The 14,430-nt window shown below is 31.0% G+C and overlaps 1 protein-coding gene and 1 pseudogene across 1 annotated transcript; both read right to left on the bottom strand.

Annotated features, from left to right (window-relative positions):
* Positions 1-6,512, bottom strand: LOC132062563 (uncharacterized). Its single transcript, XM_059455112.1, has 4 exons — positions 6,465-6,512; positions 3,284-3,363; positions 538-647; positions 1-427 (listed from the first exon to the last, which is right to left on the bottom strand). Exons 1-4 carry the CDS (start codon positions 6,499-6,501, stop codon positions 223-225), a joined length of 432 nt encoding a protein of 143 aa, XP_059311095.1. The 5' UTR covers positions 6,502-6,512; the 3' UTR covers positions 1-222.
* Positions 6,513-12,005: 5,493 nt separating this feature from the next.
* Positions 12,006-13,900, bottom strand: LOC132061968 (ribonuclease 3-like protein 2; annotated as a pseudogene).
* Between the last annotated feature and the right edge of the window lie 530 nt (positions 13,901-14,430).

The following is a 14,430-nucleotide window of genomic DNA, read 5'->3' as shown; positions in this document are numbered from 1 at the left end:
TTCAATAAGCAAAAAAAACGTTATGATTCAAAATCCATAAACTTAAAATCTTAAATCCGCCTATGATTCAGGACTTTTAAAATCACACAAAGGATAGTCGAAGAGCTGATCAGAAACAGCAAAAACCATTCGCCAAAACAAACAAAACAACCAACTAATTCTTCGAGAATTTAATTAAGAGTCTATATAATTATAGCTCTCCAAATAATTAACTAACGCAATTCATTTAGCAGATTTCTTCCTTTTGGGTGCTGACTTTTTTGCCCTTTTCTTCTTTTCCTTCTTCACAACTCCAATATTATTGCAAGCATTCATCCTTAGAGACCTATAAGGTTTCTTTGGGCTGCTAACTCCACTAGTACTCCTTCCTGGTATCACTCTACCTTTCATTGGTACTGGTGGGGATGTTTTCTTTTCTCCCGTATCCCTATAATAACGTACCAAAATAACCAACACAAAGAAAAAAAAATTAAAATTCAAAATGTGATAACTAAGGTTTTTTTTTTTTTTTTTTTTTTTTAACGTGAGGCCAATTACCTTGGTGGTGATGTGAGGTACGATTCCACAGACTGCGAAGCCCTGACTGAATGACTTGTGACGTCTTCTTGGTCAACGTCTTGGTTAATCTCCACAAATCGGAGAGTTGACTGTCAAAGTAAATATAACATAGTTTTAGCTATTTGCTTCGCGTTGTCTAGTTAAGGTTAAATAAATAAAATATCTCTCACTACTATGGATAATGTTTGGAAAGACAGTAATTAATGTCATGAAAATAAAGTGAAGTATATCAAGCCAAATGATATAAATTATTAAATACTAAAAGTCATTAAAGATAGTAGGGGTGCTATTTTGAGCGCATGAGTTTCCTAGACCAGCAAAATAGTTACCAGGACTAGTCATGATATTCCTAACAAAAGATAATTTGGCTTCTAATTTTCTAGAAATAGATAAAGAAATTGTGGTACAGAAACTAGAGGAGACGGTAGGTGAGCAAAAACTAAAGGAGTAATTTTTAATTGCTGATGCACATAGAGATGTATAATAATTACGTAAAAGTTAAACACATGTACTGATATACCCCGCATGCAAATAGTTGGTAATATACGAGTAGTTTATTACAGAATTAGATAACATGCAAGTAGAGTATAGTTTGATAGTTTAATTGAGCTTGTAGTGCAGCATTAGCAGAAAAGTGTAAGATGTGGGTACGTGTTATAAATGTCCATGTAGGTAAAGATAGTGACAATTTTAAACAAGTATATGATGATTATACATATGGTACTAGCAACGGCGGCTGGAGGAGGAAGCCACTGAAGCAAAGGCTTTAGGCCCCCCCAAATTGAAGGCCCCAAAAATTCATTTTATATATTATACAGTTATGAATAAAGAGACTAGATTTTATATCTATGTTTTTTTAAATGTGATCAAGGTTATTGAGATAACCAATTCACATTTTATACTCTTTCCATCCTAATATAAGTGACATTCTTTTTTCTCTAGTTAGTTCTAAAAATAATGACATCTTTATATATATTTAATAAAATTAATTTTGAAATTCTCATTTTATCCTTAATGAGATAATTTATAGCCGCAAAATTTTTTATGGCTTGTTTTAGATCACAAAATTCAAAAGTTTTTCATTTTCTATTAATCTCGTGCCTTAATCAAACACCTTCACAGAAATTAGAGAGTAATAAACTTTATGCAATATATTTTAAAAAATGAACAAATTGATGATGACTTTGTTAATTTTAAAAATGAAGCCTTTTATAAAGTTGATAATTTCTTATAAATAGTGGACTTTTAACTTCAAAATAGACTTTAATTATTCTAAGTGTATGAATTATTTTGACCACTTAGTTGTACAAAATAGAGATTATAAGATTATGAAAATTTACAAAAATATTATCTTAATTGTCAATGTATGTTTATTATACAAAATTTATTTAAATTTTAGTGAATAGAGTTAGTAGATATCTCTAATTTTAGAAGCTAGCATGTCATTGGGTGAACAATCAAGAAACGTACATGATGGTCTCTATACATACCATCATTATTAAAAAAAAAAATTAGAATAAAAATATATAAAATTTTATTAGATAAATTTAAGGCCTCTTATAAAATTTTGGCTTTAGACCACCAACTTCGTTGAGCCGCCCCTGAGTACTAGAAACAATGAAAGAAAAGCAATATTGGAACTCACTATAGCTTATAATTGAGTAGTAGCTAACACATATTTCAAGAAGAGGGAGTCGCACCTAATTATGTACAAGAGTGAGGGTAACCGTGTGCTCAAATAGATCTAGACTTTATGAGATAGAAGTACATGCAAGGACAATATGGTTATTCCAGGAGAAAAGATGACCAGCCAACATAGGTTAGAAGTCTTAGATGTAAAGCTTAGGGTTAGAGTGAGAAATGTGACGACTTGCAAACAACCACGAATTAGGTAGTGGGCATTAAAGGAAGCTAACCAGCTAGCCTTTCAAGAAAAACTACGGGAGAAGGGAGCTTGGGACTTAGAGGGAGACACAAATATCCTTTAAAAGGAAATGTCATGTTACATTAAAAAGGAGCAAGTACTGAAGTGTTAGGTGTTTCTAAAGGTCTAGGAACTCGACCACAGAAAACTTGGTGGTGGAGTGAGGAGGTACAAAGAGTTATTAAAGCTTAAAGGAAAATACAACAATCTAGAACATATAGTTCTCTCAGAATTTTCCAATATTTGTTTCACTAGTTGATAATGTAATCACATGTTATAAACACGAACTACGCTATAAGATTCACAATCTATGATCGTACTTGTTAAGCTGCTCCATATTTCAGAGAAGATCACGTTCTTCTCATTGATCTTTGACAATGAATTAGAAGAGAGTTTTTTCTTTGTGTCCTTGTAGGATGTTGTCAAAAGCAGGGGAGAAGAAAAGCTTTTGAAGAAAACAAGAGAGCTAAGAGGGAAGTTAAGAAGGCTACTAGTAAAGTCCGAGGGGAAACTCTAGGTGGTTTGTAAAATTCACGTAACCACAAAATCTATTTGCGCTAAGCCCTCAATCATCTCAAGTGGAAAGGGAGCAAGAATCTATTTTAAGAACGAGTTCATTAAATGCATCAAACCTAAATCGTATTGTTAATTATTTGCAAACTAAAAGGTTAACCTTAATCTAAACATTAGAAAACTCAGATGTAGATCCTTTTTCACTTAGCACACAGTAATTACTATATTTTTTTAAGAAATGACTATATTAAAGAGCTCAAGTCCTAATAAATACTCTAATAGACTTACCTCATTATCAGCAACACTTGTCAACCCATGAGTTTTTGATGAATCGCCTCCATCAGAGTCATCAGAGATGATTATGAGATCTAAAAATCATCAAATAAAGGTCCAAAAAATGATAGGATTATCAGATATTTGCAAGCAATCACCGCATTTCTTATTCTAAAACACCTGGAAGTAAACTAACACTTTATTTGGTTTTAAAATGTAACTAAAGTGATAATCTTGTTTATTTATGCTCTTTAGAAATATGTGTGTTCTAGAAAATAGCATTATAATCAGTAACCATATCTACGAGAGAAATGGGGAGGGAGACCTGACAAATTAGCAGTTGAACAAATTAACTGACCATCTTATTGTCTGACCTATCATTCCCAGTCTAAAATTCTAGCACTAAGAATTTGTATAAAATATTAAAACTTGAACTGTCTCGAGAAAGATAAAGAAAAGGCGACAAGCTTTGGCCGGAATTCATTAAATTCTACAAATTAAAACTAGTTTAATCCTTTAATATATTGTCAGTACATATGAAAATGAAATAAAAATATCTAACGAGCTCTTTTTTTTATTTTTTTTATTTTATACTTTTATATTTAGTTTCTAATCAAAATGTTCTCGTCATGGAGGATTCTTTATGTTAAATGAAAAGTGGTTTGTCGAATGTCACATACACACTAAATATTTTATTATTATTTTTCATATAGGGTAAATTAATTTCATGTAACCCTATTAACCTTTTCAGTTTTGAGTTTGGAGAACAGTATCTGCTTCCCCTTTTGAATGGGCCAATATATAAACCCCTTGATCATAAGTGTGTATGTATATATATAAGCATGGTTGGGGGATGGATTGTCGTCCGTCCCCAACTCATCTTTAAAAAAAAAAAATGTGGACCCCATGTTAAAAAAATTAAAAAAATATATAAAAAAAATTCTCCAAACTCATGTAAAAAAAAAAAGGTGGACCCCATATTAAAAAAAAACGTGCAACCCATATTAAAAAATCAAATAATATTCATGTAATTCCCAAAGTATTCTCATTAAGTCAATAATGATGGATTCATTGTCACATGCGTATCAACCCATTAGTGGGAGCAAATGAAACTATTGTAAAGCAAAAAACGTAGACCTCATATTATTGTTTTTCTTCAAAAGATTAAGTGGTCAAACCATATAATTTCCTTTCTTTTCTTATATTAGCCTGAGATCTAATCTAGATATTTAACTGTTGTATTTGCTATTCCGCCATGTCATTTATTTGTTATGTTTACTAAAATAAATATACTTAAAATATTTATATTTTAATTTTCATTCTTACTCTAATAAATGTGAAAAGAGATTAATGTCGTAAAAGAAAAAATAATATTAAATGGAGATCAAATAATAAATAAGGTAAATTAGTCAAATTATAATTCTAATTGATGTTTCCTTAAAAAAAAGTGCAAAAGACAACATGACAAGTAAAATGAGCTAAACCAAGAATATTCACCAAAAATTAAAAAATAGTAGTTCTTCGTTTAAATAGAAAATCAAATTTCTACTTTGTTTCGTTTTAAACATGTAAAATTAATTTGATAATTTGAATTAGAATTATCCAAATCAAAATTGATAAAAAATAATAAGTATTGTTTAGGTCCAATCTACATACATTAACAATAGAATATTTACCTTTAAATTAATCGAATTAAAATTTAAAGTATCAACTGATGCTTAAATATTGCTATTATTTTGTCTGAAAGAGAGGAAAATAGTTTCGTTTTAAACAAGTCTTCTCTTTTAAAAAGTATTAATAAATTTTTGCAAACACTAATATAATAAAGTTTTGGATACGGAGCACAAACTACAATGTTATATTAATCGTGTTTTGAACATATATATATATATATATATATATATATGTGTGTGTGTGTGTGTGTTTATTAGCAATATAAATATATATATATATATATATATATATATATATATATATATATATATATATATATATATATATATATATATATATCACTACCCAAACAAAACTACATGTTGTGTTGGGCGTGCAAAGACGGAGCATTGGAGGTGGTATCGTCGTCCACCTCCAACTCATGTTATTAAAAAAAAAATGAGTGGACCTCATATTAAAAAAAAAGCAATAAAAAATAAAAAATAGATCCCATATTAAAAAATCAAGCAATATCAAAAAACAACTACACACATAAATACACTATAATCTAAAATGTTGGGCCCGTGCGACCATCTAGTATATATATATATATATATATAACTAGTATGAATTGTAATATTTAATTTTTTCAACAATTAAAAACCTTATTGTTAGTATTGACTTTCTTTCAACTAGTTAATTTGTGTAAAACATTTATCCTATTTTCACTTTATTCGTGCAAATTAAGTTTATTTATTTTTAAAAATATTTCATTGGTAATTATTGTGCAAGTAAGAAAGCAATAACTTCGATGTTACAAAGTTTATAGGTGATATGATATCTCAAAATTTTGAAAACAATCTGATTTGCTAATTTGAATGTATTATTTTCTTATCTCAAAATATTAGGACAGTCAAATCTATTTTTCTCATTTCTTTGCAATAACTTTAGGTTGTTGATTTAAGATCCAAGATTTTATTCCCATTCAAAAGGTGAGATGAAGGGAGTATTGTTTCCTAAATTGAAATAGTCGTGTTAAGGAGTTTAAGTAAAATTAATTAATTCATTTCTACACAATAACTTGTGGTTGTTGATTTAAGATCTAAGGATCCATTCTCATTCAAAAGGTAAAAAGGGTATTATTTCATAGATCTGAAGGGTCCGATTAAGGGGTTAAGTGAAATTTACTCTTTTATATGTTATAAAGATTTTTTTTTTTTTTTTGGGCGGACATTTCTAAATTTCACCTTATTGTTTAGAGAAATATTTTCCGGCCCTAATGCCCCTTCATTTGACTAGCAACCCCAAAACGACAAATTGTTCCATCAAGAAATCGTAAACACATAGAACCACAGTATAAAATCTTAATAGACACCTGATTTATTAAAAAGACGTAACTAGCTCACAAGACTAATAATAAATTAATAAACTTGAATAGATACAACACCACAAAATGAAACCACAACATTCACCAACTCATAAGAATTTCATACATTAAAAATGAAGCCTACATTAATTTAAAGGCTAGTGTTGATAAATTTACCTTGAACCATATCGCTAGCACCGGCAGATAAACTCATATTCAAATGGATTTTGTTGGCCTGATAAAAAGTCACAAAGATTTTACTAAACTTGATGATTTTGAGAGAAAAAGATTAGTATCAACACAAACACGTACATAAAAGTGAACTAATTTCTAATATGCGTTGAAAAAAAAAAAAAAAAAGAGAAGAAAATGTAAATGAAAATGTTGCATACCTTTCACAGAAAATACGTAATGGAGAAAAGTGAAATGAGTTACATCTTCATATATAGGTTTGATTATATATGAACACTGTATGTTTAGCTAAGATTACAATAATTTCATTTTACTTATATTATTATTTCCTAATTATCCGGAGAGAAACACAAGAAAAGGCTAGTCATTAATTAAATGTCTTGTTGAAAATATAAGAGGATGTGATCTAAACATTTGAAATTCATAACAAACCAAAAAAGCCATGTATTATAGATGGTAAGTAGAACTAATAACAAAAAAGGAAAATATTAGCATGTTTAAGGAAAAGGAGATTAATTATTTCAAAGAGTTAATTCTGACAAGTTCCAAAGAGTATTTAAACATTGTTTTAGAGAAATCTACCCCAAAAAGATATTGTGTAAGTCGTAAGTTCTCGTTTATATGACCGTAAAGAAACAATTTATTGATAAAATCAATCGCAATTGTATTATTATTTGAGCCATTATCAAGTAGTTATAAAATATTGGGGCATAATTTTTTAATATGCGGGTCATTGATGCTAATGTTGGGAAATCTAGTGGTCGACACGGCCATAGATTATACTTTTGGTAGTTTCCCTAGCGTTTGTCAATAAAGTAATATTGACAGAAATTTTAGGAACTTCGTTTGAACTGCAAATGCTGGAATGTAACAATAATAATTTGGTAGAAACAAATAAAACAATCACTGAACTACCACGAGCATTAATGCTCCCTCTAATTTGTAATTTTGCTTATGTTAGTATTAATTATCCAATTAAATAAAAAATATATTAAGAACAAATTGAAATCCGCATAGTAAATTGTTATAAGCAGGTTAACCAAATTGGTTTACTCGGAAATAGATTCTTTAATTTAATTTTCTTTAGTTGTAAGGTTGGTCAAAAGTTTTAAAGATAGGACAACCTGATAATAGTTGACTTTACTGGATAAAGGTAAAACTCTTAATTTTCTTTAATTGTAAGGTTGGTCAAAAGTTTTAAAAACAGGACAACATGACAATAGTTGACTTAATTGGATGAAGGTAAAACTCTAGTCAATATGAGATGGTTAAGGTACTTCTAAACTATGAATTTAGTCAACCTTGGGAAATAATTAGAGGAATTTTTTTTAACATGTTTGTGTTGTATTTAAATAAAAGTAATGTTCCTTGACCATTGAAAAATTTGAACGGTAAAGACAATATTTCTTTTCTTGATAGACCATATCAGATTAATTAAATCATAAAAAATCAATTTGACGTCGTTTCGGACTAATACAAAAAAAGAAAAAAGTTGGCATGCTTGAGGAAAAAGATATTAATGCTTTCAAAGGGCAAAATTTCGACAAGTTTCAAAGGGTATGTATTTAAACTTTGTTTTAAAAAAATCTTTCCCCAAAGACGCGGTAAGGCGTAATTTCTCCATTTATATGACTGTAAACAAACAATTTATTGATGCCATATTAGGGTGTTTTCTTTTTTAATGCATGCACGTCATTGATGCCAATATGGGGAATCCAGTGGTCAACACAGTTATAGAATTTGATTTTTTGTAATTCCTCTAGTGTTTGTCAATGAAGCAGTATTGACAAACATTTTAGAAATTCGTTTGAACGACAAATATCGAAATGTAATAATAATTTGGTAGAAAAATTAAAATAATTACGGCACTACCACGAAACAATGCTCCCTCTTTTGTAAATTTTGCATTTACATGTAAGTATTAGTATTCCGGTTAACATTAAGAACAAATTGAATTCCACATAGTAAATTATTATAAGCAGAGTCAACAAATCGGTTTAACCGAGAGTGGATTCTTTATGTCAAAATAATGTGGTTTATCGAATGTCACTCTCTCAAATACAATATTTTTCTATTATCTTTTTATATAAAGTAAATTGATTCCACTTAACCTTTTGAGTTTTGGGTTTAGAAACCAATATTAGCTTCCCCTTTTGCATGGAACAATATATAAACCCCTAATCATACGTATTCAATGGCAAAAATGAGTAGGGTCCCTACATACATCTTAAAATACAACAAAAGGCCCTGAATTAGTACGGACTGTAACATATAGTAATACTTTTTTTCAACAATTAAAAAACTTATTGCTAGTATTGAATTTTTTTCGACTAGTCAATTTTGTGTAAACATTTATTCTGATTCATGTTATTCTAACAAATTATATATAATTAGTTATTCTTTTTAAAATTCCCACCGGTAATTATTTTGTAAATAAAAAGCAATCACTTCGAATGTTACATAGTGTATAGCCGTATAGGTGATTTGCTATTTCAAAATTTTGAAAATCATCTGATTTGTTAATTTGAATGTAATATTTTCGTGTCTAAAAATATTTGGATAGTTAAATGAAATTTTGTCATTCCTACATAATACTCCCTCCGTTTCAATTTATATAATAGTAACTTTTTTTTTTTGAAACTTGTGGTTCAAAATAAGCCTTGAAAATTTGTGTGCCTGTAAATCATTCATAAAGTGAATTTGTTTTCAAATTAGAAAAGAGGCATATTTTATAAACAAATAGTTTTTTTTTTTTTTTTTTTTTTTTTTTTTGAAGCATCTAGCCATGTTCTATATAATAGTTAGTGCTGCAACTCTGTGAGATGGAGCTACAACAATGTTTCATCACTTATTCACCTTATTATAGCAACAAAGAAGAGTGCAACAGAAGCACTAGAAATTAAACAAGTCATGAACTTCAAATTATACGAACACTAACACAAGATATTTTCCACCCTTTCCACCAGCCTGCCTAAACTAAAGAAACAATTATTTAAACTACAATAGGCAATGTAACATTAACTGAGTTTAGAATCTTGCAGACCCCAAATCATTGTTGAAGCTGCAGAATTCTATGCTTATTTTACTCGCGACTTCTCCTCTCCCTTCACGAAAAGCAGCCTTCAGCAGCTGCAACTTGCACAGAACATATAAACCTCTTATCGTTAGCATGACCTACATGTTTCTCTATTATTAAGTTGGTAACGGTCATTTCCTTTTTCTCATTTCGCTTTTTTGCTTTGCTCCTTCAATCTCTATGTTCGATTCAATTTCAATATCCAACTTCCCAGTAGATTTATAATCCAATTGTAACACCTCGTGCCTTGAGGCTAAGGTTGACTAGTAATATGGGATATGTAGGAAGTGTTTTGAAACCTATAACAAGTATGAGAAGAGTCCTTGGACAAATTAAAGTTGGAAGCTACACTACGAACAATGTTTTCAAGTGAGTTTGCACAAGACCTCACTTCAAGCGAGTACAACCCCCTTAATTATTGTGAATTTAGGAAAACTCGCTGAATGAAAGTTGAAGCTCTTTGAAATACATTTCCATCCGTATAAGGATCAGACAAATGAATATATGTATAAAAAGTTGTGTACATTTTACTAAACAAAGGTTTTGCCGACTTACGATAGGAATTACGGGCCATAAATCTGATTTACGAGCCGTAAATTTGATTTATGGGCCGTAAGATGGGCCTTAAGTGAGCGTAAAACAAGCTCAAGAAGCTCGACGACTACTTTAAAACTTCATTTTTTTGGATTTTTCACTTCATTCTTCACATCCTCAAGCCCTAAAATGACCATTCTCTCTTCTCCCCATCCTCATACATCAAGGTAAGTACCTCTTATGTATTCCTAAGTGAATTTTAATGATTATACATGGATTCTAAGTGAAATCCAATGCTACAAACCAAAGCCCATTTCAACTTACAAGGATTCAAGTTTAGATTTTTGGATTTCTTCTTCCAAGTAATTCAGACCTTTTCTTCAAGTTATGGAGTGATTAAGATATGTAGAGCTTCTATCTATGTGCGGAACCATCATTACTCTTCCCCATGCCATGATTCTTCCATATTTTCATGAAATCCTCATTCTAATGAGCGTTATACCCTAGTTGATAAAAATATTAAACCATACTATAACTAGACTATGATTCCATTGTTTGTGTTCATGATATATCATTTTGAATGCCATGAACCTTGTACGCAATCCATATGTACTCATGCTTCGATTTTCATATATATATATATATATATATATATATATATATATATATATAAACCTAATGTGATTTCATGTCTCACGAAAACTGCATTATACATGTCAATAAGTATAATACAAGTTCTGTTATGAAATTCATGGGCTTCTAAGCTACATATATTGATGTTCATGTTTCTGGGAGTTGCACAGATTACCTAGAAGGTTTAATACCTAAAACTACGTATAGCAAAGTAGGATAAGGATCGCTCTGCCTAGTTAGGAGGATTCCTTCATGTTACTCATTTCGGGTTATTTTATGGATCCGGTCATGTTATGTTCATGTATCGTACCCCGGCAAGGTACAAGATGGCTTAGCTGATCGGACAGAGATCAGATGCACGTGCTCACGTGGAGGTTACATGTTGGTTAGACTAAAGCTCTCCCACTTAAACTGATTTACTCATGTTATAATGTATTCATGTCAAATTGTCTTCATGTTCATATTAAGTTACATCTTATAGTTACAATTTTAGCTCCGTATTACTTCATGTATTCATGTTATTAATTTGGGTTGCCCATTCCCCCAAAGACACTCCATGTTTTTTTGGGTTCAATTGCCCATTCCCCCAAAGGTACTTACGTCCTTATTTCTTTCACGTTTTTTCATTCAGTTCTCTTGTACATATTAGTACTTCATTCACTACAAGAAAGTGTCGCAACAAAAATTTATATCCAACTAATTTTATTGTTGGCAAATGATTTTTTTGTTGTCAAAGAATTTAATTTTGTTGCCATAAGGTATTGTTGCAAAAGTACTTTTGGCAACAAAAAAAAAAAGTTGATGACGCACGTTGTAATAACATTCATGCAACAAAATAATTTTTTTTATTGCCAAAAGTACTTTTTGCAACAATATCAATCTATGGTGAGCCAAATATAATTTTTCATTCCGGATGTTATATATCTTTGTTTTATGTTCATATCATGTTAGGCAATAAAGGTATGCCGTGGGCCTTGTCCTGGTAACTAGTTTAGTAGTTAGATTCATGTTCATAGGTTTCTTAGATTGGTCTAGCATGTCATGTTAAATGTTCATTTGTCGTATAGCCTATGTTGGCTACGTACTTACTATGTTTCAGACTATTTTCGCACTAATGATTTCAGATAGTATTTCCAGTATTTAGTATTTATTATTAATTACATGTCTCACTCAGATTTTCATGTTTTAAGTCATATTCCACGATATTATATGTCACATGTTGATTCAGCAAGCCATGTGGTTCGTTCGGTTACAGTCCATGTGTGTTACGTCTGTGCCATTTTTCATGACACCAATTTTCTGAGTGCAGCCTTTGCAGAGTAATTAAATTTTAGCATTTTCCTTTTCTAAGAAGAAGCGGAGACAATAAATTGACCATCAACATAAACATGACTAGCTACGTTTTTCTCTCATTTTCTCCAATGCTTTATATCAACATGGTGTCCGTTCTTCTGGCAAAGCTCATACAACATGGTTACAGGCTGTGGTTGTTGTGACAACAAGTCCAGCATGATAATAGGCTCGAGGAGGCATCTAAATATCACCCGAAGAGCCTTCAGATCAAAGGTACAATCCATATATATAGCGGCTGCCACTGACTCTCCAATGTCAGCAAGAACCTTCGGTGCCTTCATTGCTTCTCCATGGAACTCTACCTGCTGCTCGTGTTCTACCGTTATCAAAAATTCCTTCACCTTTTCATCAAGGCCAGTGGTATTGTGAGAGAAAGGGAGACAATAAATTGACCATCAACATAAACATGAATAGCTACGTCTTTTCATTTTTCTAATTTTAGCCCTTTATATCAACTTGGTGTCCGTTCTTTTTTTATACTGGTAAAACTCATACAACATGGTTAAACCATTACTGTATATTTCTCTCTCACGTTGTTTTTCCTCAAGTTCATTCTTTAACCTCAACTTTTTTCCTCAGTTTCCTAACCGACATGAAACCGACCTAATCCGGCGGTTTTGTTAAAAAAAAAAAAAATTAAAAAAAAAAATCGAGGAGGCATCTAAATATCACCCGAAGATGTTCCTTCAAAGATCAACTAGAACACCGATATTTTTTGTTCATATACTTACATATATTTTTACTGTTTTTCGCTCTCTAAAAACCGACGGAGTCTATCTCCGTCGGTTTTTTTATAAAATAAAATAAAAAAGAAAAAATCGACGGCTGCCAGCTTTTTTTAGACTTTCCAATGTCAGCAAGAACCTTCTTTTTTCAATGCCTTCATTGCTTGTCCATGGAATGGTTTAACGATTAATAACGCTTTATGCTCGTGTTCTACCGATAAGTTTTTGGATCAAAAATTCGATAAGTGTATTCACCATTTTTCATCAAGGCCAGTTTTCTCGGTATTGTGATGGACATATTTATAAAGACTGTTGAACAACGACTCTAGCAAGTTTTTCAGTGTTGATATTAGCGGCGCGGAGGAGAGAGAGTTGACCAGGGTCAAGTTCCGGGTAAGCCAAACAACGTGATTTGATATGACTAAGCGCAAAGCAGCGTGACCCACGAACTTGAGCCGTTAATATGACGGAGAATCGGTGCAGGAAGAGCGAGTAAGGGATTCTTCGAGGAGTTTGGTTTTCTTGAAATTGTAGTTCAAGATTTCTTCCGCTGCCTGATTGTTGTGGCCAAGTTTGTGATGACTTCATCATCCCATGATTCGTCGGGTATTATTAGGGTCTCGTAGGGGTATAATTGATCCATTTGCGATAGTTGAGGGTAGATTTGGCCCTTTTTCCTATAAAGAAAAACGTAATAGGCTCACAAAATTAAAATAAATAAATAAACAAACTTGAATACAACACTACAGAATGAAACCACAAAACTCCACCAACTCGTAAGAATTATATACACTAACTTTTGGACATTGATATAAGATCTAAGATCTAAGTTTCATTCTCGTTCAAAAGATAAAAGGGATATTATTTCACAAATCTGATGAATAAGGCTAAGGATTTAAGTGAAATTTACTCTTTTATATCTTATAAAGATTTTCTTTCGCCGATATTTCTAAAATTCTACCTTGTTCGTTAGAGAAATAGTTTTCCGCCCTAATGCCCCTTCATTTGACTAGCAACCACCAAACGGCAGATTGTTCCGTCAAGAAATTGTAAACACATAGAACCACAGTCTCACATGTTGACCAAATCTTAATAGACATTTGATTTATAAAAAAGACGTAACTAGCTCACAAGAATAATAATAAATTAATAAAATTGAATTGATACAACACCACTGAATGAAATCACAACATTCCACCAACTTATAAGAATTTTATACATTAAAACATGAAGCCTACATTAATTTAAAGGCTAGCGTTGATAAATTTACTTTTAACCGTATCGCTAGCACTAGGAGATAAACTCATATTCAAATGAAATTTGTTGGGGAGATAAATAGTGTAGACATGTGATTTTTGACCCTCCTCGAGTTTTTACACTATTTTAGCATTTAACGTTTCTTTTAGGCTTAATCTTGATATTTTGACTTTTATTTTAATTTTTAGTAAATTTTATTTAAGCATTTAAAAAATCACAAAAAATAGGAGTTGCCCTTTTAGGATGTAAGTTTGTTTTCATTTTTAAAAAGAAAGAGAAAACTACCAAAAATATGTTTTCTTAGTTTGTAAAGTTTTCACAACTTTTGAGTTTTATAAAATAGATTTCACGTTACTATGATCGTGTTATTTGG

This window comes from Lycium ferocissimum, chromosome 7 (assembly GCF_029784015.1).
Source record: "Lycium ferocissimum isolate CSIRO_LF1 chromosome 7, AGI_CSIRO_Lferr_CH_V1, whole genome shotgun sequence".
Taxonomy (NCBI): Eukaryota; Viridiplantae; Streptophyta; class Magnoliopsida; order Solanales; family Solanaceae; genus Lycium; species Lycium ferocissimum.
The sequence above is the reverse complement of the archived record's forward strand: the minus strand, read 5'-3'. Positions and strand labels throughout refer to the sequence as shown.